We start from the raw sequence: 27,121 nt of genomic DNA, 5'->3' as shown, positions 1-27,121 counted from the left end.
GTTAATCTTTTAAGATAGAAAATTTTAGTATTGTCTTGTTTGTTTTATATTTTACTAATTCCTGCCACTTACTTCCTTCTTTTTACTCTTTTTTTGCTACTTCGCTTCTTAAGGATTAAACATAGTAGTACTGATTTTCTCTCTTCAAATGCAAGTGTTTCAAAGCTATAAATGTCTCTCTTGTGTACTACTGCTTTGACTGTATTCCATAAATTTTAGTGTTGTATTTCAGTATTCAGTTTGAAATATTTTTTACCATTTTTTTTTTTTTGGTGATTTCTTCTCTGACCTATGGATTACTTATGAGTATGTTGTTTTGTTAAGCAAATATTTGTTGATTTTTAGATAGGTTAATCTTAGATCCTAATGTAATCTCTTGTGGTTAGAAATATACTCTATAAGATTTCAATTTTATTTCAAATTTATTGAGATTTTTTTAGTGGCCTATCTGTGATCTCTTTTACTCTTTGTATGACTTAACATTTTTTCAACTGTGAACATGGTCAAAGAAGCTTAAAGGCTGTGGACTAGATTGTCTTTGCCCCTTAACATTTACTTTTCAAATCATTACATTCCTGTGGACAGCATTTAAACTTTCTAGATAACTAAATATGTTAGATCAATAAGAGTATTTTGTTTTGTGTTGTTGTTGTTGTTTGGTACCAGGGATTGAATCCAGGGATGCTCTGCAACCAAACTACATCCCCAAACCTTTTTAAATTTTGATATATCTCCCTAAATTGCTGAGATTGGCCTTAAATTTATGGACTCTGCTTCAGCCTCCATAGTTCCTGGGATTGCAGGTGTGTTCCACCAGCTCTCTTTCAGTATGTTTTTCTTAAAGTCTTCTCATCATTATTCAGTGAGTTGGGGAAGTACATCTTTGGATTCTTTTTAACTTTTAGAACACTGTAAAACTCAATTTTGTCACAAAAGTGGGTAAGTATCACATTGGGAAACCATTAGCCAAACTTGAAAAAATTAACACATTTTACTAAAATGTTTTCTTATATTTACTACTATTTAAATTTTTTCCTGTTATTTTATTTACATTTACTATTTTAGTAATAAGTGTTAATAATAAGTTAAGTAGTAAGGAGTAAACGATAAGTAATGAATACACTTGTATTTACTATTTTAGTAGTAAAATATTACTTAAAAATTGAGAAGAAGCTTGACACAGTGGTGAATGCCTGTAATCCCAGTGGCTCTTGGGGCTGAGGCAGGAGGATTGAGAGTTCAAATGCAGCCTCAGCAAGAGCGAGGCATTAATCAACTCAATGAGATCCTGTCTCTAAATAAAATACAAAATGGGGCTGGGGATGTGGCTTAGTGGTCGTGTGCCCCTAAATTTAATCCCTGTTTAAAAAAAAATTGAGAAGTAGTAAAGATATGGAACATGGTTATCTTTTTCTATAGGCTCTATACTTCTTGAAATAAAAACTATGTTTTAAATACCCATGAAGATATATTTAAATGTTTTTAAACTTTAAAAATAGTGTATATGAGGAATTAAAAGTAAGATCTTTTTAAGCATTTTATTTATGTATATGTAGTTTGCTAATAATGTTATAATATGATCATGAAGGCAATATATTGCCTTACTAGTTAAAATTGCTTCTCTGGAACCAAATACCTGGCTGGATGAGGTTCTGTTTACTTTGCAGCAGTATGCCCTTGGGAAAGTTATTCAGCCTAAGACTCGAGTTTCCTGTCAGTAAAATGAGAAATAATATCACTTTCTTCTGGGATAATTACAAAAATTGGCCTAGATAATGTATGCAAAATACTTAATGACAATCTTCAGTATCTCTTTATTATTGACATTACAATCTTCAGTATCTCTTTTTATTCTTGACATTTTGTTCCTTATCTGAAAGTTGAACACTAGCTTTTTCTTACCTTTAAGAATATTACCATGTTATACCTCTATTACTTCGTATTAATGGTGCTATTTTTTAAGTGCTTGTTTACCCTACTTTTAAGATTCTTGAGGTTAAAATCTTTTGCTGTTCATTTTAATCATGAATATCCCATAGTCAAAGCATTTAGTGAACTCAATAAATGTTGAATTGTTGAATCATCATATCTATATTGTTGGTTTGAAAACATTGAATCATCCAGAAATGTGGTTATTGTTGGTGGTTAAAGGAAAGGAGAGGGAAGTGAATATAGTGTAACCTAACAGAGAAACAAGTTCTAGCTTTTCTTATGTCAGTAATTTTGTAATTTTTTGGGGGGGAGTGTGGTTCATTAGAGGTACATTTGGAGATGAGGTATGTGAGAGAGAAATATTTCTCAGATTCTACATTCTGTTCTAAACTGTAACATCTTATGACTCTATAATTAATATAGCAGGGATAAAGAAGGTTTGAGAGCATATTTATTTTCAAGATTCAGCCATCATTGCTGTGTAGGCTTTTTCCTCTTTTTTACTGTCTAACTTTTTTCTGTCTACACCTTTGCAATAATTCAAACATATATTTTATAAATATAGTATCCCAAATTTTCTAAATCACTAAATTTGATTCTTTTTTCCTTTGTTTGGTTTTATGGTTGTTTACAAAGTATAGTACTTGCTCTAGTTACATGATAGCATTGGGATAGATGTGCTCTACTAGATGTAGCAGTCCCTATTTCATGATATCTTTCTTACACATTAAAATGAGAAGTTGGACATTTGATCATATTTTAACAATATTAATTTTAATGTGATAAAATAAATTTTGACACATTTTACAATTTATTTTTTAATACCACTACTGTTTAGTATCCATGATGCTAGTCTATTGGGCATCAATTGGTATTCTATACTAAAACTATAAATTCTTTTTCCACTGAGTAAACTTTAAAAATCGAGGAGAAACTTTTTCTTTCTTTGATTTTTTTTTCTCCCACTTTTTTTCTTTGAAGTTTCTTTTTTCATTTTTATTAGCCATTGTTTTTTAACCTGCTCCTATGTACAAGCAAGGGCTCTTACTTATTTCTTTTGGATCCTCATTGTGTGTAAGTCTTGTCCCTGTACTACTTACAAAATAAAAACGTGGACCAATTTTTAAAGAAATCCAAAAGAACTAACACCATAGCCAAGAATACAAAAAAGTTCATCAAAATTAAAACTTTGCGATTGAAGCTTTCCTTCATTTAGTACAAATAAACAAACATTATGTTGGGGTCTGGAGATGCATAGATAAATAACATTGGAAGAATCTCTCCCAGCTTCTTGTTGGAGAAAGAAGCACAATTTGGTTTCCAGGAAGGTATTTCTTTTTCTTGTTTTTCTGGGATTGAAACCAGTAGTACTTAACCAGTGAGCTACATCCCCAGCTCTTTTTTTTTTTTTTTTTTTACATTTTATTTGGAGACAGATCTCATTCAGTTGCTTTAGGACCTTGCTAAGTTGCTGAGGCTGGCTTGAATTTGAGATTCTCCCGGAAGTTATTTCCAGTGAAATGATGTCCTTGGTAATGATCTCATGGTATGCAGACACATTTTTTTAAAGAAAACATTCTAATTTACTGTAACTCTGATAGTTATGGTAATGTCTTAACCTAAAATTATTTTTACTCACATTTCTATCCCCAACACAAATATTCCTGCCCTGAGTATGGGTACCTTTTATTCTGTGACAGCAAATTGATTTTTCCTTGAATGGGTAAAAATTTTACTAACCAGTATATAATCATCAGCATACTCAATTAGCAATTATTTAGTAGCTTCCTAAAACACAATTTCAACTCTTATGCAACAGAGTGCATTTTTCATTGGTTTTTAATCAATGACTTTTGGACTGCTTTTATTCTTACTGTACAGATGATGATAAATATATTTTTCAGAACAAAGATCTAAAACCTTATTATTCTGTGCTTTTTAAAAGCACATAGGCATTCCTTTATAGTTGATGTTCTCTTATAGATAGACTCAGATTGTTGATGGTAATTTTAACATCAGAAGATAGAATTCAGTTTATTTGAAGGATAATTGTGTATATCTTCATCATAAGAGTTGAAATTGTGTGTTTTAATTGCCAGAATTCCTTGTCAGTGTGGGCTAGAAGCAGTTTTATACAACTTGAATGAAATCTATATGGTATCCACCTTCAGAGTCTGTCTCTCCTTAATTCACTTTGGAGACCAACCTTTGGGAGACCAACTTTCAAAATGATGCATGATTTTTACTGTTAGGCCTTTTAATACTCTAGTTGTCATCATCATCAAAATGTGAAGCAGAATTGTTTGAAAATGGCTCCAGGGTGGGGCACGGTGGTGCAGGCCTGTGATCCCAGCAGCTCCGGAGGCTGAGACTGGAGGATCGCAAATTCAAAGCCAGTGTAAGCAATAGCGAGGCACCAAGCAACTCAGTGAAACCCTGTTTCTAAATAAAATACAAAATAAGGCTGGAGATGTGGCTCCGTGGTTGAGTGCCCCTAAGTTCAATCCCAGGTTCCTCCTGTCCCAACCCTACAAAAAAAAAAAAAGGAAAGAAAATGGCTCGAGGTATTCACTTCATTTTGGTAGTGTCTGTTCATTCTCTTCCCCTGATACTCCTGAGTAGCATGGCATCATCTAAAGTGATGATTGTCAGAATACTGCTTTGGTAGCTTGCAAAAGAGAAGACTTGAAACTTTCAGAGAAATACATAAATACTTTTAAATTTTGCTTACCCTATGATTAGTGACTTTCTTCTAACTGGTCTCCAGATGCTGAGGAAGTAAAGTTTTCAGCTGCTACCAAAATTTAAAATGCCTGTGCTAAGAGTATTCTTGTTCTTATATTATAAACAAGAACAAACAGCACCACCCGTCAAGAGTGCCTCCATTAGAAATTAGGGTATATGAACCAAAAGAATGGAAAAAGAATTATAGTGACTTACAATAAGTAAACTAGTTTCATTTGGTTTAGTTTTGTTTTACACTTCTTCTATAATGAAAATACCCTTTCCAGAGGAACACATCTACTTGTCCTGCAATATTACAGGCAGTACCTGTAGTGCATAAATCATTAGAAGATACAAAAGTAGGTTGTGATCTCAAGAATTTGCCCATTAATTCTGGACCCTGGTGTGTGTGTGTGTGTCTCTCTCTCTCTCTCTCTCTCTCTCTCTCTCTCTCTCTCGACTGATTTAAGGCTTTAGAATAAGAATATGACCTGAATTCAGGTAAATGTATTATCAGAATTTTTACACTCATCAGAGGTTATCAAGAGAAACAGGATACAAAATGCTAAATTGTTGACTTCAAAATAATTTGTATTCTGGTTCTTGTGACAGCTTCCATACATATCCTGCTTTCTAAGCATTCTGCCCTGGATTAATGAAATCTTTAATATATTCTATGTGGTATCCAGAGGTTTTCTCTTTTTCATTCAAAGAATAATTAGACAGGCTTTAATAACTGCTTATAAAGAAGTGACTAGTTAGTGCATGGCACCAGAAGGAGAAAAGCACTGAAATGACTTTTGTTGTACAAAAAACAATATCTGCACAGGAAAATTGTTGAATTCAGATTGAAAAAAGCACTAGACTGAGTAACTGCTTATATTTCTCTAAATTAGTACAAGCAGTGAAAAACTAGTTAAGAAAATGTGTGTCTTGGTAACAGATATTATTGCAGTTTTCAGCTAAAAGAGGGTTTTTTAAAAAAATTTTATTCTAATTTATATATGACAGCAAAATGCATTACAATTCATATTACACATAGAATTTTTCATATCTCTGGTTGTGTACAAAGTATATTCACACCATTCAGGTCTTCATATATGTACTTAGGGTAATGATTTTTAAGTGAATAGAAGAAAAGTATCCTGGTACATGTAGGTGGAAAATCACAAGTAAACATAACTTGACAAAAAGCTAATTTGATTAGCAGAGACTTTAAGTAGCTGTGTAAAGCAGAGTCATATGTTTTGTCTACATTAATGTTTATACCCAAAGTGACCGGTGCTTCTAAATTTATTTTAGTAGTTCAGAAGTAGAAATCCAGTAAATAATTTTCATTGATAGGCTAAGTAATAATCATTGTTGAAAATGTGTAATTGTATGAATACATGTAATTGTAGTATGCAACAGTATTAAATGTTTATGGTTTGCTTTCTTTCTGTAGAACACAAAGTAATTATAGTGGGATTGGATAATGCAGGGAAAACCACCATTCTTTATCAATTGTAAGTATGGATATTTAATAGTTTTTAGTATTTTAGTTATTGAAACATTTTGTAATTAACAAAAATGAGATGCCATTTTTATTCACTTTTTCAATATAATAGGAAGACATATATATGTTTTTTCAGCATTTTACCAAAAAGCAAGTAAATAAGCTGTCATGTTTTGATAAATATATATTTCTACAAGAACTTTCTGTTTTCTGTCCTTAAAAGAAAGAACCAATATTAAACTAAAATAAATAAAACACAAATTATAGCACTGGGTAAGTGGATAAAGTGGATTTCACTTAATTCTTCTCACACCAGCTTGATATTTCTGGGAACTTACTACTCTCCTGACTAATAGCTTTGGAATTAGTTAGCATAACCAGACATATCTGAAGTACTGATGATCAAAGTATTGCTTTATTAGCTCCCAAAAGGGAGAAACTTGAAACTTTTAGAGTAATATATTAATGCTTTAAGAAATTTAATTAAGAGTTCAGTTCACTCATCCAAGTAACTCTTATTATTCTTTCAGTGTTAATACAGTGATCCTTTCAGTGCCAATGAGATGTTAACTTACAAAAATGGATCAGGATCTCAAGCATTTTTACAAATAATAATAAAGTACTTTACAGGATTGCATAGCTCTCACCTCTTCCCTCCACATCTTGTGTTAAAAGTATATGAATCTAGGGCTGGAAGTGTAGCTCAGCACAGCTCCTGTCTAGTATGCAGGAGGCCCTGGGTTCAAAACCCAGCCTCACAAAAAAAATAAATAAATAAAAAGACAAATGTGCATCAGTCTGTGGCTCACCAGAAATATTCACTTAAGCAATACATGTTATTTTTCAGTTACTTTGCTAAAAACTTACTACCTAAAATACTTGTGTATTTTAATATTTTAAAAGTCTTTAAACAACAAATATAGATATTTAAGAAATTTCTCTCTTTATTATAATTTCATGTAGCCTCAAATATATATATAAAACTCAGGAGAAAACTGGAAGCCTCTTCCAACACAGTACTTTGTCATATTGTCAGCAAATACATGTTGAATTAAATAATTAATGTAACTTAATGATTATGGCAGTATAAATATACAGTTCATTTTATGTAAGATTTTTATTTGCCCATGGTCTTTTTAAGTCTGTAATTTGGGTTGTACTACACTGATTGGGGGAGGGGGTGTTATCAGGGATTGAACTCAGGGAACTCAACCACTGAGCCACATCCCCAGCCCATTTTTGTATTTTATTTAGAGACAGGGTCTCACTGTGTTGCTTAGCACCTCTGTTTTGCTGAGGCTGGCTTTGAATTTGCAATCCTCGTGCCTCAGCCTCCCAAGCTGCTGGAATTAGAAGTGTGTGCCACTGTACCCAACTGCACTAATTTTTTGACTGACCTAGGTCTTAAATTTCTCACATAGCCTTTGATGTGCATGTTTGTGCATATGTGTGTGTTACTGGGAATCAAACCCAGGAGTTTTCTGCATGGAACTACATCGCCAGCTCCTTTAATTTTTTATTTTGATACAAAGTTTTGCTAGGTTTCCCAGGCTGGCCTGGAATTTTTAATTCTCCTACCTCAGCCTCTGAGTAACTGGAATTACAGGTGTGTACCACCTTGCGTATGGATAGCCTACTCTCCAATGGTTGCCATTGCAGATACTGATGGTCAGTCACCTAGAAACTTGGTTGAGGATGAGGCATTGGTTCTGACTAAATAATAAAAAATTGGTGGTATATGAATTTTTTTCCCACAGAAATGCAGACTCACACTACAGTGTTCCCTTCTATCCAAATCAAGTTTACATCTCATTCTATTAAAAAAACAAGTCTTCAGCAACTCCAGAGGCTGAGGTGGGAGGATTACAAATTTGAGGCCAGCCTCAACAACTTAGCGAGGTCCTGAAAAACTTAGTAAGCCTTCATCTTAAAATAAAAATAGAAAAAGGGCTATGGATATAGCTCTGCAATTAAGTGCCTCTGGGCTTAATCCTCAATACCAAAAAACAACAACAAAAAAGTCTTTAGTACTTGTTCTTTTTTAGATCTTTTTTTTTTATATTTACTTTTTAGTTGTAGTTGTACACAATACCTTTATTTTACTTATATATTTTTATGTGGTTATGAGGATTGAACCCAGGGTCTCGCACATGTGAGGCGAGCGCTCAACTGCTGAGCCACAATCCTAGCCCCCATTTGTCTAGATCTTTATTGGCACAAATGTTCTCCAAGTATTTATTTTGTATGCTTATGGTTTTTATTTTGAGAAAGGTTGATTCATTCTTAAAATATAGGGATAAAACTTACTTTTCTTCTCAAAATGTACAAGAGAGTTTTTATTTTATAGTGTTTGTCTTTTTCAACAGCTTAATGAATGAAGTGGTCCATACTTCTCCAACTATAGGAAGCAATGTAGAAGAAATAGTTGTAAAGAATACTCATTTTCTTATGTGGGATATTGGTGGTCAAGAATCCCTACGGTCATCTTGGAACACATATTACTCAAACACAGAGGTATGCCAAGAATACTTCTGAATTTTAACAAGAAAAAGAAACAGAAAATAGAATGTAAATTAGGATTATTGACAGTTATCTTTTAATAAGATTGGTTTTTTTATACAGAATTCAGATTTTTTAAGTAGAAAAGGCAAGGAAAAGAGTATTGGGAGTGATTATTTATTGAGTTCTTACTGTTGAGTAGGTGCCCACAGTTTATTCTTTTAGCAATATTGTAATATCTCTAAGTATTGGAGAAATTTAACATTAGGAGAAATTATACAACTTTTCCTAAAATCTTGCAAAAATAAAAAAGGACATGATTAAAGAAGGAGTAAAATATTTTTAAGTATGATTTAACATAATATTTTCAAATAGCATCAAATGAATATTTAAAATTTTGGTGAGACTGTATTGTAATGTTTAAAAATAAAAAAAGATGAGTTTGCAGCATCCCTCAGAGTTCTTTATCACTTATGTAATTATCTTATTACTTCAGAGATAGCCTGTGGAACAAATCTGGAATATCTACAGTTTCTGCTTTATTTTTTCTTAGAGGCCAAGTTTTTATTGTTGTTGCTTTAAAGTCATACAGTGATGCTGAGAGGTTTATCTTGAGAATGCTAGTGTAAATAGAATCCATGTAATTTTTCTTTGCAAAGAGGTACTCCTCAGGAATTATTTTTTAAAATGAAGCCTTTTAAAAACTGGATTTGGGAGAAAGTGAAATGGAAAGAATTTTTGGTGTGCAAAGTTGCCTTTTTAAGAAAAAGATGTATATTGTAATACCATAACTGTATGTGTGCGTATATTCTAATGCAATGTGTAAGTAGTAAACCAGGATGAGTTATTTCAAATATTCAGCACTTGTGGTAGTACTTATTTTATTTAGGATGGGGGTGAGGAGAGGCAGAAGAGTAGATAAGCAAATATTTTTGTTACAGGTTAGATTAATATACATTTGTCAACAGCATAAATACTTTTTCCAAAGCTCAGTTAAATTCAGCTGTGAAAGAGCAGTTCACTTTTGAGAAATAGGTCAAAGTTAATTCTAGATGTTTCAAGTGTACTTAAAACACTTCAGAAGGGTAGTTTTTGAAACTGATGAAACTCTAGGCGACTTGCCCTTAGTTTATAAAAAGATTTTATTACTGATAACATATGCATGAAATGTTCTTTCAATAAACTATTTCTGTAAGAATATCAAAATTACTATGAAAAATAAAGGCCTTTGTTGCAACACCAGCATGACACCTAGCATTTGCACTCTTAGATTCCAGACAGGGATCTGATCTGTGTGGTATTTCACTAATCTTTTGTTCACTCTTGTCATCTTGCTTTTTTTTTTTTTTTTAATATTTTTAGTTGTAATTGGACACAATATCTTTATTTTATTTATTTATTTTTATGTGGTGCTGAAGATCAAACCCAGGGCCTTTCATGTGCTAGGCAAGCGCTCTACTGCTGAGCCACAATCCCAGCCCCTTGATTTTTAAATATTCTTTGCATTGAAGTGACTGACATCCAAAAGGTACATTATAATCTAAGGAGTTAATTCGGACATCTTCCTCTCATTAACTCACATGTAATTCTTGGTATTCTGTCCATTCTTCCTTTGCTTTTGTCTTAAACCCTTCTCAGTTTACATTTAGATTGCTCTAGTTGTCTCTCTCTCTAGTTTTAAGGTCATTTCTATAACTTAACTCCATCTTTTCTATCTTATTTTAGATTACCGCCCTACTTTACATAATCTTTAGCACCATATAATCTCATTTTTTAAATTTATCTTCTGTATAAGGTGTTTGAGCTAGATGCCTTTTCTTACTATCTTTTTTTTACCTAGCAAAGTTACTTTCATTCTTTTGTTTTTATTTTTGTTTGAAGTTCCTTGTATTTTTGTTTGCAAGACCAAATTTTTTTCGTGTACACCTTCACCAATGGATTACTCCAGTTGTCCTGGCTCTCTTGCCTTTCTCTCATCTCATCTGCATGATCCTTTAGCATATTAACCCCAATACATATAATTTAACATAGTTTAGCACTTTCTTTGTATGTGGTACTGAATAGAATGCAGGGCCTCATACATACTACGCAAATGATGCATGACCTACATCCTCAGCCCCTTTAAAACTTTTTTTTTTTTTTTTTGAGACGGGATCTTGCTAAGTTTGAACTTGAGATCCTCTTGCCTCAGCCTCTGGAGTAGCTGTGATTACAGAAATGCAAACCTTCCCAATACATTAGTATTATTCTTAATTTGTTTTAACTTTTTCTTTCCAATAAGTGGGAGACTGTCTCATAAATATATAGCTGATTATTAGTAAATGAATAATAGAGTAATGTTTTAGTGAAAGTATTCTTTAAATTACTGTTTCTTTTTATAAATCAATTTTATTCACATTTAAAAGCAAATATTATTACATAGTATATATTCAAAAAGCACTTTAACAAATAAACTTGGTTACAGTTTTTGTTTATTAAAATTATCAGTTATCATCTTATTATTAACATTTTGTACTCTGTAAGCTCTTGGTGACTAATAATAGCACTATCTATTTTATAGGAATGACGATGCTATGTGAAGAAGCTACTAATATCACTTGAGTAAATTAGAAAATTTTTCACCATCACATTCAACTTACTTACTTTCTTTTTTTTTAATTGTCTTCTAGTTCATCATTCTCGTTGTTGATAGTATTGACAGGGAACGACTAGCTATTACGAAAGAAGAATTATACAGAATGTTGGCTCATGAGGTAAGTTTTGAAAACAAATCTTCAAAAAATAATGGTGTCAGGTCTCTGTATATTGGTTTTGCTTTTTTATAATGATTAGTGTACAGTGGTATTGGTTATTTCATCATTAGTAAAACTTTACATATTGAAAAATTTATTTGTTCTTTTTAGATATATATGACTAATAGAGTGTCTTTTGGCATATTAAACATTCATGGATTATAATTTATTCTGATTAGAATCCTATTCTTGTGATAGTACATGATGCAGAGTTACCTTGGTCATATATTCAAATACAAGGCTAGGAAAGTGATGTCTGATTAATTTGTACTGTCCTTCTCATTCCCTCTACCTTTCCTTCATTTCCTTCCTTTCTCTAATCCAGTGGACTTCTATTCTTCCTCTCCCACTCTCCCTTGCGGGTTGGCATCCATATGTCAGAGAGAATTTCAGCCTTTGATTTTGGAGTAGGTTATTTCATTTAGGCATGTATACTCCAGTTCCATCCATTTACTGGCAAATGTTATCATTTTGTTCTTTATGGCTGAGTAATATTCCATTGTGTATATATACCACATTTTCTTTATCCATTCATCTCTTGAAGGACACATAGGTTGTTTCCATAGCTTGGCTATTATGAATTTAGCTGCTGTAAGCATTGATGTGACTGTCACTGTAGTGTGCTGATTTTAAATCCTTTGGGTTATAGACAGAGAAGTGGGATAACTGAATTGAATGGTAGTTCCATTCCAAGTTTTCTAAGGACTCTCCATACTGCTTTCCAGAGTGGTTACACCAATTTGCAGTCCCACCTGCAATGTATGAGTGTATCTGTTTCCCCACATCTTTGCCATCATTGTTTATTACTTGTATTCTTGATACTTGCCATTTTGCCTGGAGTGAGATGGAATCCCAGTGTAGTTTTAATTTGCATTTCTCTAATTGCTAGAGATGTTGAACATTTTTTCATATTTTTTTGACCATTTGTATTTCTTACTCTGTGAAGTGCTTGTTCAGTTCCTTTGCCCCCTTATTTATTGGGTTATTTGGCTTTTTGATGTTAAGTTTTTTGAGTTTTTAATCTGGAGATTAATGCTCTATCTGAGGTGCAGATGATAAAAATGTTCTCCAAGTCTGTAGGCTCTCTGTTCATGTACTTAATTGTTTCCTTTTCTGTGCAGATGCTGTTTAGTTTAATACCATCCCATTTATTAATTCTTCATTTTACTTCTTGCGCTTTGGTGGTCTTATTGAGGAAGTCAGTTCCTAAGCCGACATGATAGAGAGCTGGGCCTACATTTTCTCCTAGTAGATTCAGAGTCTGTGGTCTCATTCCTAGGTCCTTGATCCACTTTGAGTTGAATTTTACGCAGGGCAAGAGACAGGAGTTTAATTTCATTTTGCTACATATGGATTTCCAGTTTTCCCAGCACCATTTGTTGAAGAGGCTCTTTTCTCTAATGTATGTTTATGGCATCTTTGTCAAGTATGAGGAAACTGTACGTATGATTCCTTTGATCTTCATGTCTGTTTTTGTGCCAATACCATGCCATCTTTGTTATGATAACTCTATAGTATAATTTGAGGTCTAGTATTGTGATACCTCCTGCATCACTTTTCTTACTGAGGATTGTTTTGGCTATTCTGGGCCTCTTATTTTTCCAAATGAATTTCATGACTGCTTTTTCTGTTTCTAGGAACAACATAATTGGAATTTTAATAGGAATTGCATTAAATCTATATAGCGCTTTTGGTAGTATTGCCTTTTTGACAATATTAATTCTGCGTATCCAAGAACATGGGAGATCTTTCCATTTTTCTGAGGTCTTCTTCAATTTTTTTCTTTAGTGTTTTGTAGTTTTCATTGTAGAAATCTTTTCCAGCTGATTCATCATTAGTGTATTGTAATGCAATTGATTTATAGGTGTTGATTGCATACCCTGCTACTTTGCTGAAATAATTTATGAGTTTTAGAAGCTTTCTGCTGGAGTTTTTTGAGTCTTCTGTATATAGAATCATGTCATTGACAAATAGGGATAGTTTGAGCTCTTCTTTTCCTATTCATATTCCTTTAATTTATTCTATCTAATTGCCCTGCTGGGGTTTCCATGACTATATCAAATAGGAGTGGTGAAAGAGGGGATTCCTGTCTTGTTCCAGAGTTTAGAGGGAATACTTTCAAGTTTTCTCCATTTGGCATGATATTGGCCTTGGGTGTACCACAGGTACTTTTATAATGTTGATATATGTTCCTTTTATCCCTAGTTTTTCTACTGTTTTGAACATGAATGAATACTGAATTTCATCAAATGCTTTTTCTGCATCTATTGAGATAATCATGTGATCTTGTCTTTCAGTCTGTTGATGTAATATATTATTTTTATTTGGTTCTGTATGTGGAACCAGCCGTGCATCCTTGAAATGAATCCTACCCGATCATGGTTCAGTATCTTTTAAATATGTGTTGTATGCTATTTGCCATTATTTTAAGATTTTTTTTCATCTATGTGCATCAAGGATATTTATAGGGTCTGAAGTTTTCTTTCCTTGATGTGTCTTTGTCTGGTTTTGGTATCAGGGTGATAGTAGCTTCATAGAGTGAGTTTGGAAGGGTTCTCTCCTTTTCTGTTTCATGGAATAATTAATTTGAGGAGTATTTATTTAAGTTCTTTGAAGGTCTTGTAGAACTTGGCTGAGAAGCCATCTAGACTTGGACTTTTCTTTGCTGGTAGGCTTTTGATGGCTTGAAATTGATCTGTTTAATTTTCTGTATCCTTTTGATTCAATTTAGGAAGATCATGTGTCTAGAAATTTGTTGATGTCTTCATGATTTTCTATTTTATTTGAGTATAGATTCAAAAAATCAATGAAATAAAACGTTGGTTCTTTGAAAAAATAAATAATATTGATAAATCTTAGCCAAGCTAATGAAGAAAAAGAGAGAAAACTCAAACTACTAAAATTCCTGATGTGAAAAAGGAAATAACACCACAGACATTGCTTGAAATACAATTGATAATTAGAAGCTACTTTGAAAATCGGTACTCCAATATATTAGAAAATCATGAGTACATATTGAAAATCTTGACATCAAAATTTGATTACTTTTGCAAACATAAAAAAGCGTGACATTAATTTATAAGCTACTACTGTTTCTGCAGTGTTTTTTTCCACGTTGAAATTTCTTATGCATGCCTTAGAATAAAGTGTGATAAGTGAGATATGAAAAAAGAAAACCTTTAGTCTTTCCCCAAGTATAATTATTAAATTATTTAATGAATAATGAGATCATTGTAACATTCTCCTTTAATTAGTTACACATGACAGTAGAGTGCATTTTGACACATCATACATAAATGGAGGATAACTTCTCATTCTTCTGCTTGTAGGTGATGTAGAATCACATCGGTCGTGTAGTTATATATGCACATAGGGTAATAATATCTGATTCATTTTACTGTCCTTCCTACCCCCATACTCCCTTGCCTCCCATCACTCCCCTCTAACAAATATTCTTATGAAACCTTTTGATGTGATTTTTCTCTCAGAGGTTGTCCAGTATCCTAAAAGTAGTGATTGTTATTTCTTTTCTTATTTGTATACTTTTACTGTGTTTTACTGTACCTGAGTTGTGGGAAATATATTCCATGTTCTTTAAACCTCTTATACTTATTATGTGTATTTTTTTATTTCAGTTCTTTTCACAACATTAAAATTTAGCCATGTCTGTATTTCAGATTCTGATATATTTTCTCCCCCCCCCCCCCACCAGGGATTGAACCCAGGGGCACTTAACCACTTAGCCACATCTCTAGCCTTTTTTATATTTAAATAGAGACAGGATCTCACTGAGTTGCATAGTGCCTCCCTAAGTTACTGAAGCTCCTTTGAACTCAATCCTCCTGCCTCAGCCTCCTGAGAAGCTGGAATTATGGTTGTGTACCACCAAGACTATCTGTATATTTTACTTTTAATTTAACTCTGTTTGCCCAAATATAAAGATAAAACTTTTAACTATCTGATTTATGTTTATGTGTCTTTGTTATACTGAGCCATTAAATTGTGATGGAGATTATTTTTATTTCAACAAAATTTTAAAATTAATTATTAGTGCCTGATCATTTTAAAGTAGGGACATTCCATTATAACTGTCTGCTGAGTATATTTTACACTTTTTCTTTATTATTTTAGTTTGACTAATAATATCTCACATAATAGAGATTTTTTATTGATCGCAGGATTTAAGGAAAGCTGCAGTCCTTATCTTTGCAAATAAACAGGATATGAAAGGGTGTATGACGGCAGCTGAAATCTCTAAATACCTCACCCTTAGTTCAATTAAGGATCATCCATGGCACATTCAGTCTTGCTGTGCTTTAACAGGAGAAGGGTAAGTGTTAATCAACCTGAGGGGAGATATGGGTCCTTTCAACTTTTTTAGGCAAACCTGTTTCCTTCTTGGATCTTTGTTTCTTTTACTGTTATTAAGGTGGTTTTTATACTGTATCTCAGACTTAGAGGGTTGCATTATTTTAGTAAACAAAATTATAACTTTTTTATAATTTTTAATGTAAATGTAATATTTAGCTAGAAAAAAGCAATAATTTTTATTTTATCTATTTATATCTAGCTAAGTTACACAGGCTGACCGCAAACTTGAATCCTCTTGCCTCAACCTATTGAGTCACCAGGATTACAGGTGTGGTTCACCATGTCTAGCAATAATAAGTTTTGAATAAAATTTTCACAGTCCAAAATTTTTATTGTTCATTTGTTAACTTTTATAATTTTTTTGAGTGAGAGAAAACTATTATATCACCTGAACTATAAAGGAACAGAATGTTTAAAGAAATTATATATTTTATGCAAGGACTTAAACCCAAGCTTCCAGTTTTTCACAAGTATACATCTCCTTTATTATCAGAAGCCTTTTGGGGAGACAAGAAATTTTTCTAGACAAGAAACATTTGAGATAAATGCCATTGTAGTGTATTCTTTTCTAAGAATTTGAAAGTGGATAGTAAGCCAAGGTGTGTTATACATAGATTATATAGTTTATATCTAGGAACTTGTTTTTCTTCATATCAACCTAACTTTTAGTTTTCTCCTTAGAAATGCTTGCAGTATAATAGATGTGTTATAGAAATGCTTTGACCCATGATTTTAAGGTTGTCTGTAGGTATTTCATTCTTTGGAGTTTAAGAGGGTAAGGTGAAGTTCTTGCCCTTTTTTTTTTTTTTTTTTTTCAAGTGGTTTCAGTTAAAGGGGAGGGGCATTTGATTTGTAGTCTTCATGTCAAAACTGCCAAAGCTGTATCTTCAACATGAAAGTAAAGCAGTTTCCCACAATGACTCATAATGATTTAAAATTTTTTAAGTGAATCTTTTATTAATTTTAAAAATACTTTTTTCTTTGTGTAGGTTATGCCAAGGTCTAGAGTGGATGACGTCCCGGATTGGCGTAAGATAACTTTTTAGCTTGAAAGGACTGCTCTATTTATTCTATGACATGAACATTTTTCCTAGTACCTTTGGCTGCTGAGGCAGCAGCATGTTTAATTTATAACAACACAAACCTCTATGAGCAACACTTGAATCAAGTGCAGCTGAACTGGAACATAAAAGATTTTTTCTTAACTTTTTTTAAATGCACTAATCTTCAGTTGGATGAACATAATGCATAACTGTTTTCAGCAACAGAACTCTTCTGACTGCTTATTCTGTATTCTAATTATTCAGTGACTGCCTTGTAAAAAATGTTTGTCATATGTTTAATGTTTTCAAAAGTATTGTTATAACCTTGATGACCAATTTCTTTCCATTCATGATCACCACTCCCTCCTTCCAGTTTTGACAGAATTTTAGTGGAAATTATCAGGTACTACTTCCAAATTTTTCCAGCACTAAATATTTGTTCTTTTTATGAATCATTTATCTTTTTGACAGACTTTATTCTAAAGAAATAAATCTGCCTAGAAGATACATATTAGAAAGATTAACCATCATGGATATTTGCCTTTATTTCCCTCACATATTGCATTTCATGGAAGAATTATAAGTTGCTATTAGCATGGAAATTAAGTGGACTATTAATTTATTTAAAGAAATTGAGTTCACTTTTGTGCTTACAACATTTGGTAAAAACTAATCCAGGTAAAATATTTATTTGAAAGCCTGGCATGGATGGTAAATACTGTTGGATTAATCTGGTAATAATCAGAAATTATTAAGGCACACCAGCACTAAAATTAAAATATGACATCTGAATCTATTTTACTATCAATTTGCAAAACTCTGTTATCCACAAAATTTCAGCTATTATTTGAAGAAAACATTTGGACAGTAACTAAAGCAGAAGTATGAATAGTCCTTGTTTTTTTCCTTAAAATTTAGTGTCTGTAATAGCATTTTTGCCACCAGCAGAATATTAAAAAACCATGGGGCTTTCTTTAAATATTTTTGAGAATATTGTATGGAGTAGCCTTGAAACAGTTGCCATCTTTGAGTTATGTATACTTCATGTTCTAAAATCTTATAGGAAACTGCTAAATTTAATCCTAGCTTTTATAATATTACTATAATACTCAAAGTTAGTATTCTTAACACCACATAAATTCAGAAATCAAAGTGCAGGAAACGTCATAATCAAGTTTATTTATTGGATAGCATTAAAAAGGTTTTGAGGCAGTTGTCTAATATGAATATGTAAGCATTGCATATTTTCAATTAAGAGGGAGGACAGGAATTTGAATTCTTTTATTTCAAATGTGTGATTTTGCTCTAAAGAAGGTATAGAACATATATTTAGAGAATATTATTCCATTCTTGCAGTATTTTTTTCTTTTGGATCAAAAATAAGATTCAGTGTTCATAAGAGTATCAAAATATCTGTTCAAAAGTGGTATTTTAATTTTAATGTTTTATTTGTAAATGAATTTAAATTTTGCTGTTTTCAGGTATATTTAGTTTACTATATTGAGATTAATTAATTGAGATAAACTTGATAACACTTTTCTGAGTTATTTAGTGGTAGCATGCCCTCGAACAGAAAAATGGCCAAGAGAAAGCTTTCTGGACTTTGGAAAATAATTAACTTTATTTTGAACCTTTTAATTAATTATTCTATACCAAGTAGTGGCTTAGTTTAGTTTTAATATAACCCATAATCAAGAACAAGTGAGAAAAGTAGATATAAATCAATACAGATGCTTTGTGGGGTGTGTGTGTGTGTGTGTGTGTGTGTGTGTGTGTGTTGTGAGTGGTGGTGGTGGAGGGAGATGGGAATTAAGAAAATACCATTTGCCTAAAGCACACTTTGCCTGAATTTCTACTTGGTTTTATTGTTTACTGTAAGTACTAAGAAAAATTCTCGAACCTATCCTGAGAGAAAAAGTATATTTAGTACTCCAGTATTCTTATGAAATGATTATCTGCCTTCATGTATCCAATAAGATTGGCTGGTTCAGTTCTCTTCTATCAAATTACATGTTTATTTTTTATATTACCACATCAGCATTATATTGAAAGTGTTTTTAATAGTTGATTGTATTTTGTCAAACAGCTATACTAGTAGAGTCTAAGATTCACTATTTAATTTTCTAAGTAATTTTTTAAAACTGTTTTGTTATTTTTGGATTAGAAGTGATCTGTGTTAGCTGTTTGTTGAGGAGGAAGTCATCATTCAAGTAGACTTTGTGCCAACGATTGGGAAAAGTTCAATTAGGAAGTTCATACAAAACTTTTTAAAAGGTTTTCGTTAGATCTTTCCTGTTACATAGTATGAAAACTGATCATCCTTTACTCCAAGAGAATGTCTTTACATAAGCAAGTATCTAATACTGAAGCATTGATCTTATTCATTATAACAGCCAATATATATTATTTGAAAAATGTAAATTTGTGATTAGTGCCTTTATTCATATTTGAGATAAGTTCTTAATTTTGTATTATACCTGTTCTTTAGAAGTCAGCAGCTAATTAGTTCAACAAGGGAATAATTTGAGCTTTTACCCTCTCTGTTCACTCCACATATTGCATAGCAAAGTTTCTAATAAGTGGAAAGTAAGAAACCCAACACATATTACCTTCAGGAGATTATTATACATTTTATTTTTAATTGGAGGATAAAGAATTTAAAGTTTTGTGGGGTTTTTTGTTGTTTATTTGTTTTGTTTTTTAGTCGAAGATAGATACAATACCTTTATTTTTTATTTATTTATGTGATGCTGAGGATAGAACCCAGTGCTTCACAAGTGCTAGGCAAGCACTCTACCCTAACCCCAAAGAATTTAAATTTTAAGGAAAATATTTTCATTGTGTTAAAATGTACTTGCTTTTGCAAGTTCAAATATGGCATCTTTCTTAATTCTGAGATTTTGCTGTTTGAAACTCACTTGAGAACTCTTAGAATTAACTGTCCTTTTTTAATAAGGGAATATATTTGATATTGTTAATGTAATTTAATTTCTTAAAACCTGAAATATTATATATATATATACATACACACATAAAATCTATTGAAAACTGAGAATTAAATATGTAATTTTTGCTTTTAAGTTCTTGTGTTAGTATGCTTAAAGGTATATTTTATTCTGTATTCATTAGAGAAAAGATAATACAAATTTCAGTGCTGAAAATTTCTAAATGTCACCACCCCTATAGCCATAATCACTTTGATTAAGCATAATTGAACTTTTTTTATCTCTAAAATAAAGAGAAAATAATTATTTTCTTATGGAAGCAGTGAGTAATATAGGCAATGCCATTTACAGTAGCCTCTGAAGAGCCATGGAACGCTCAAAGCAAAGAAAATTTTGAAGAAAACAATAGAAGCTTTTTTATTTCTTTTTGCTCTAGTGTTGTAGGACAAATTATAGATGAAATTGTTTCTGAATAGCACTCACTTAATCCATAAATGTACTTTAGGAAAGTATACTAGTCCTGTACATATATATGTATAAGTTTTATTGGCATTTCTCTTAAATTCTTAATTTATGGCTTTGAACCAAAAAACTTTTAAATCATACTCATTTATTATTTGATTCCTACCCCCTTATCACTCATTTATTATTCAAACAAGTAGGAAATTTAATAACTACTATTCAACTTAAATTGAATTAATGGCTAATGATAATACAAAAGAGAAAACAAGCCATATTGCATAGAAAATAATATACTGCTTAAAAAACATTGGTGTATATTGGAAATACCTTCTTCTGGAAAATTTATCTCGCTCATTTTCCTGGCTTTCCTAATTGGATGGAAGTGGTTAGTTCAGTTTATTGCCTATAAATGCTACCCCAAACTACAATTCTGTGTAACTTTTTAGTATTGAAAATATACTGTAGACAGACTGTTCTTGTTTTATAAATGTCTGCATAAATTTGAAACTTTTTTATATTGAAGGTTAAATTTTCCAGTAGTGTCTCATCATTATTCATTGATTTTAACTGTGAAGACAACCCAAAAGCTAGGCTCCTCCTCAAAAAATGTATAGTTTAAGAATTTTGGGTAACCAAAGCTATTTTAGAAAAGGTCAATGTGAAAAATATGTTTAACTTCTACATTTTAAATTTAGGGGAGGAAATGTATTCAGTTGGCCTAGAGTCAGCTTTAAATATATGTGCTTTGATGAAATGTTTGGATAGTGTTAATTTGAATGCTATTAGAAACAAATTCTGAATATTTGAAATTAAAGATAGATATAAAATCTTCAAAAGGATATTAGATAAGAAAATGTGAATGGAAGAATGAATTTCTCCCCCTCCTATTTAAGGCACTTGTAATTACTAGAAAGTATATAATAGTTTACTGTAGAACTAGTTGACCTGTATTATTTTTAATGTCACCAAAAAAATTGAAGATTGGTTACGTTTTCAGATTTTGGAACTATAGTCACATACAGGCATCTTTTCCCTGCCACCTACCCCCCATCCCCGCCCCTTAACCAGTAATCTATCTAAATATTCTCCTGAAAATGAAGAGATAATATAATGTGCTCTTCGTGGCTTTTGGAATAGAAAACAAAGTCCTGGCTAGGGTCAGTGGCACATGCCTACAATCCCAGCAACTAGAGAGGCTGAGTCAGGAGGTTCATAAATTCAAGACCAGCCCTAAGTGACTTAGCAAGACCATCTCAGAATAAAAAAACAAAAAGGTGCTGGAGATGTCACTAATGGTACAGTGCCCCTGGGTTCAGTCCCCAAAGAAAAGGAAGAAGAAAGAAAAGAAAAAGGAAAACAACGTTCTGAAAGAGTGGAAATGTTTTCTTGCACCAACTTGTAAATTTTTTATTAAAAAGTTACCTCATTTTTCAGTCCACAAGGTGCTTTGCTCAAGTTTGTGGGATGTTACACCATCCCATAATACCCCATTCACCCAAACTGTGTTTGAAATATGCAAAATTCACAACTAAGGAATCGAATTCCTTAAGAGATTTTTGTTTTATTCTTAATTGTTTATTATCAGCAGGGCTAACATGATGCATCAGATTCACATACAGTTTTCATTAAAGCAAATGAGCCAATACTCATTCAATATTTAATTAGTTAAATAGAATAAGGGAAAGGAAAATCCTTTAATTTGAGTGGTTGTAGTATTCTGTGAATATATTTCCGTCAATTTTGGTTAAAATAGCAAATGACTATCATTTGATCTCAGTTTCTTTGCATGTTTTATCCCCTAAAAGACTATAATCATTTTAATCTTACATTTTCCCTCAGGAAATTCAGGGACTTGAAACCCCTCTTTTATTCTCTTGGAGTAAACTTTCAGTGTGGATTATGAAATTTTTTAATTTTGGTTTTTAAAAAGTTGAGCTACTGTTTCATTGAAAGTGTGAAATGATGGTTGTTGTTATTTTTTTCAGTTATTGGATTGTTATAAACTTTATCATGTTCATCTAGTCCACAGAGCATAATTAAAAAAAAAAAACTAAAAGCAGTTACAGCCTTGCTCTTGCACTCTAATCAGAGTGTAATGATTATAATCACACATTGCCATCTTAACATAAATTGGTGCTTTAGACCATTAAAGAGGAAGCTTTAGGTCCCATATTCAATATACTTCTTGCCTCAGAATGTACAACTACATTAAAATGTGTGTATTTATATTTATGTTCATTTTTTAAAATTTAAATTGTATCCATAAAGATTCAAGCTTTTTGCAATAAACAGTATATCTTAGTTAATCAGCCTAAACAAATACAAATGGCATTATAAGGTCAAAATTTTGAGTCAGATCTCTCTGTGGGCCCCCTGCAGTAGTTCTGAGGAAAGAAAAAATACCCTTCACACCACAAATTGCTCTGAACCCTAACCAAGCAACTGAAATGTATGCCATTGGTTCAAGATTATAAGCATTAACCAAGAAAATTGCAAAGGTAATTAATGATTCACATCATCACTTCCTACAAATGGTTCAAAGCATGTTCTTCTGATGGTGGGTTGTTTAAAAGACGTGTTTTTGTCATTTTAATACTTTATTACTATTGTGAAATGCATTTTATATGTTAAGTTCAGGTGGCTGGTTCTCATGATTATTTCTACAATTACGTCATAATGAGTTGCTTGCATGCCTACTTATCTAAGTAAAAGGATGCTGTTTGCTCTGGAATGTTCATCTTTTAAACAGGTTTTGGGTCATTTACAATCATGGTGCAATATAGTGTAACATTCATTTGTTTTCAGTCAACAGTTTTATTTTTGTCATAATAAATAATTACTTTTCCAATATGAAGTGACCCAGTGTTTTCTTTTAACGATAAAATATGTTTTAACAATATTTTTATTGGAAGTGATAGAAATTCATCTAAGCTCACAAAGGGTAAATTTTATTAGAAAAGTCATGTGGTAAGGAATCATGACACCCAAGGTCATTTTTCTAGAACAGACTGGAACCAGACCGCAACACTGGGGAAAAACCAGGAAATTATGCTTTTCTCTTGCTTACCTCTTTCTCAGTCTTCCAACTATATTTCTGTTTCCTAGTCCACATGGTAGAAAATGTATAAGTTTATTTTTGTGTAAGGGAGAAGTCAGATTATTGTTAGATTCTTAGATACAATTCCGTATTTTCCAGGAAAATTGATTTATTAGCTGGCATTGGTTCAGTTACCCTCTCTGATCCAAACAACTGGTTAAGTAGAAGGTACATTCATCAGAGAAGGAGAATCCCTGGGGAAGGAAATCCAAGGAGTTGTGTATACTCCATTTTGGGATGTTATCAGGATCATCTACACTGTATATCTACTTGAGTTAATGTTCTTTAAAACGTTGAGATGAGTCAGGGGCTATGGCACATGCCAGTAACCCCAGAAACTCCAAAGGCTGACGCAGGAGGATCATAAATTTAAAGCCAACCTGAGCAACTTAGGGAGACCCTGTCTCAAAATTAAAAACAGGCTGAGGATATAGCTCAGTGTAAAACATCCCTCAGTTTGATTCCTACTAAGGGGCGGGGGATGGGGGAATTCATTCCTTTCTATTACTGAATAATATTCCATCATATGGATGTATTGTAATTTGCTTATCCACTCACATGTTGGTAGACATTTGGGTTGTTTATAATTGTTTTGCTTTTACAAATAAAGCATCCAGAACATTTCATGTATAAAATCTTTATATAAAAATTCAAAATTATTTACTGTTGTTTTGTTGTTGTTGTTGTGGGTTTTGGTTTGGTTTTATTTGGTACTGGAGATTAAACCCAGGGGCACTCAATCACATTCTCAGCCCTTTAAAAAAATATTAGTGACTGAGTCGATGAGTGCCTTGTATGTTGCTAAGGCTGACTGAACTTTTGATCCTCCTCTTAGCTTCTCAGAGTCACTGGAATTATAGGTGTGCACCACTGCACCCAGCTTGTTTATTGTTTTTTATTAGTATTAAGAATGCTCATTTCTTCAATCTTATTATTTTAATTTATTGTTTATTTCATTGTGACATGTTCATAATATGCACATAACAATTTGATTAATTTAATATCCCAGGTGTGTGCTCTCCATTCCTGTTCCTCCCCTGGTCCAGTTCTTCTGATCCATTGTTCTCCTGCCCCCCCCCCACTTTTTTGTGTGTGTGTGTGTGGTGGTACTGAGGGGTACTCTACCATCAAGCTACATCTCTACCCCTTTGAATTTTTGGAGACATTTTTGCCAAGTTGTCAAGACTGGCCTTGAACTTGTGATCCTCCTTTCTCAGCTTCCAGAATAGCTGAGATTACAGCATGCACCACCATGTCCAGCTCCTTTCTAATTTCATGAGATTCCCCCCACCTTTTCCTCTCTAGCTTCCACATGAGAGAAAATATACATGACTTTGACTTCTGAGTTTAACTTCACTTAACAGGATGTTTCCCAGCTTCATTCACTTTTGTTGGAATTGGCATAATTTCATCTTTATGGCTGAATAAAACTCCACTGTTTGTGTGTGTGTGTGTGTGTGTGTGTGTATATATATATATACAGCTCAAAATTTCCTTATCCATTCATCTGTTGAGGATACCTAAGCTGGTTCTATGATGAATTGTGCTGCTATAAACATAGGTATGCATGTATCTCTATATACTGACCTTAATTTTTTTTATATATAGTTACCAAAGAGTGGTATAGCTTCATATGGTAATTTCATTCTTCTTTTTTGGAGGAACCTCATGCTAATTTCCCTAGTGGTGCTACTAATTTACATTCTTACCAATAGATGTGTAAGAGTTCCTTTTGTCTGCTGTAAATATATTTTATTAGTTTGTTTATTGTGCGGTGCTGGAGATTAAACCCAGCCAGCATCTCTCTATCACTGAGCTACATCCCTGGCCATTTTTATTTTTTATTTTGATAAATGATCTCATTAAGTTGTCCAGGTTGGATGCAAACTTGGATCCTCCTGCCTCTGTCTCCCAAGTAACTGGGATTACAGACTCGATATTGAGTTATTTATATATTCTAAATATTCTCTGTCAGAGGAGTAACTGGCAAAGATTTCTCCCATTCTGTAGGTTCTTTTTTTATTATTATGGTTATTTCTGCTTGGCAGTAGAATGCACTTTGGCATATTATACATACATGGAGTATAACTTATTCTAATTAGGATGCTATTTCCTGTTCGTGTATTCAAATACAAGAGTAGGAAAGTTATGTCTGATTAATTCTATTGGCCCTCCTATTATTCTCCCCCACCTCCCTTCCCTTTCATCACCTTGGTCTAATCCAATGGACTTCTATTACCCTCCCCATCCTCCCTTGTAGGTTAGCATTCACATATCAGAACATTCAGCCTTTGGTTTTGGGGGACCGGCTTATTTCACTTAGCCATATATTCTCTAGTTCCATCCATTTACTGGCAAATGCCATCATTTCTTTCTTTACAGCTGAGTAATATTATGTTGTGCATATATACCACATTTTCTTTATCCATTCATCTGTTGAAGGACACCTTGTTTGTTTCAATAGCTTATTTTGAGTTGAGCTGCTGTAAGCATTGATGTGGCTGCATCACTATATAAGCTGATTTTAAGTTCTTTGGGTATAGGCTGAGGAGTGGGAAAACTGAGTCCAGTGGTGGTTTCATTCTAAGTTTTCTGAACAATCTCCATGCTGCTTTCCAGAGTGGTTGCACCAATTTTCAGTTTCACCAGCAATGTTTGAGAGTACCTTTCTCCCCACATCCTCACCAACATTTATTGTTACTTGTATTTTTTAAGATTTTTAGCTATAGATGGACAAAACTTTTATTTTATTACTTTTTAATGTATATTTTTAGTTGTAGATGGATACAGTACCTTTATTTTATTTATTTATTTTTATGTGGTGCTGAGGATCCAACCCAGTGCCTCACAGGTGGTAGACAAGTGTTCTACCACTGAGCCACAATCCCAGGCCATTACTTGTATTCTTGATAGTTGCCATTCTGAGGTAAGTGAGGTGGAATCTCATTGTAGTTTTAATTTGCATTTCTCTAACTGCTGGAGATGTTGAACATTTTTTCATGTATTTTTTGACCATTCATATTTCTTCTGTGAAGTGCTTGCTCAATTCCTTTGCTCCTTTATTTATTGGGTTATTTGGGTTTGGGATAATAAGTTTTTTGAGTTCCTTGTATAACCTGGAGATTAATGCTCTATCTGAGATGCGGGTGGTAAAGATTTTTTTCCCATTCTGTAGGCTCTTCACGTCCTTAATTGTTTCCTGTACAGAAGCTTTTTACTTTCATACCATCCCATTTATTGATTCTTCATTTTACTTCTTGCACTTTAGAGGTCTTATTGTAAATTCATAACTTATATAAAGTGCATAAAGGAGTGTGTATAATTCAACAAGTGAACACATGTATACCTACCACTTCTTACTGTCCTCAGTATCCCCAGAAATAGACCATTTCCTGTGGTTATGGTTAACAATTCTCATTCAGGGGTATTTGAGGCTGTTTCATGTTCAAGGGCTCCTGAGGTGGGATTAGGGTTGTTACTAATTTCCCCTAAAACCCACAGAATGACCCAAGGACACATTACTGTGATAAGGAGAAATCTGATGGGGTTGAAAAAAGGCTCTGTGTATTGGATCTTGAACCCAGGGCTCTGCCATTCAAGGCAAGCATTCTACCACTGAGCTACGTCCACAAGTCCCCTTTTAAAATTTAGAGACAGAGTCTTGCTAAATTGCCCAGATTGGCCTTGTACTTGTGATCTTCCTGCCTCAGCTTCAAAGTAACTGGGATTATAGTTGTATGCCACTGCCTCACCCAATAAAA

At 32.8% G+C, this 27,121-nt stretch overlaps 1 protein-coding gene across 3 annotated transcripts in view; it reads left to right on the top strand.

Annotated features, from left to right (window-relative positions):
* The window catches only part of Arl5b (ARF like GTPase 5B), a 29,691-nt gene extending 6,578 nt beyond the window's left edge, over positions 1–23,113 (top strand). For all 3 annotated transcript variants that reach the window (XM_005325783.5, XM_040278363.2, XM_040278362.2), the window contains 5 exons: positions 6,101–6,161; positions 8,518–8,665; positions 11,320–11,403; positions 15,621–15,772; positions 16,803–23,113. In XM_005325783.5, coding sequence (XP_005325840.1) covers positions 6,101–6,161; positions 8,518–8,665; positions 11,320–11,403; positions 15,621–15,772; positions 16,803–16,851 — 494 coding nt within the window. In that variant the 3' untranslated portion in view covers positions 16,852–23,113. The remainder of the gene's footprint in view (positions 1–6,100; positions 6,162–8,517; positions 8,666–11,319; positions 11,404–15,620; positions 15,773–16,802) is intronic.
* The last annotated feature ends 4,008 nt before the right edge of the window (positions 23,114–27,121 follow it).

The sequence above is a fragment of the Ictidomys tridecemlineatus genome, chromosome 10 (genome assembly GCF_052094955.1).
Source record: "Ictidomys tridecemlineatus isolate mIctTri1 chromosome 10, mIctTri1.hap1, whole genome shotgun sequence".
Lineage (NCBI taxonomy): Eukaryota > Metazoa > Chordata > Mammalia > Rodentia > Sciuridae > Ictidomys > Ictidomys tridecemlineatus.
This window is presented reverse-complemented; position numbering and strand designations above follow the sequence as displayed.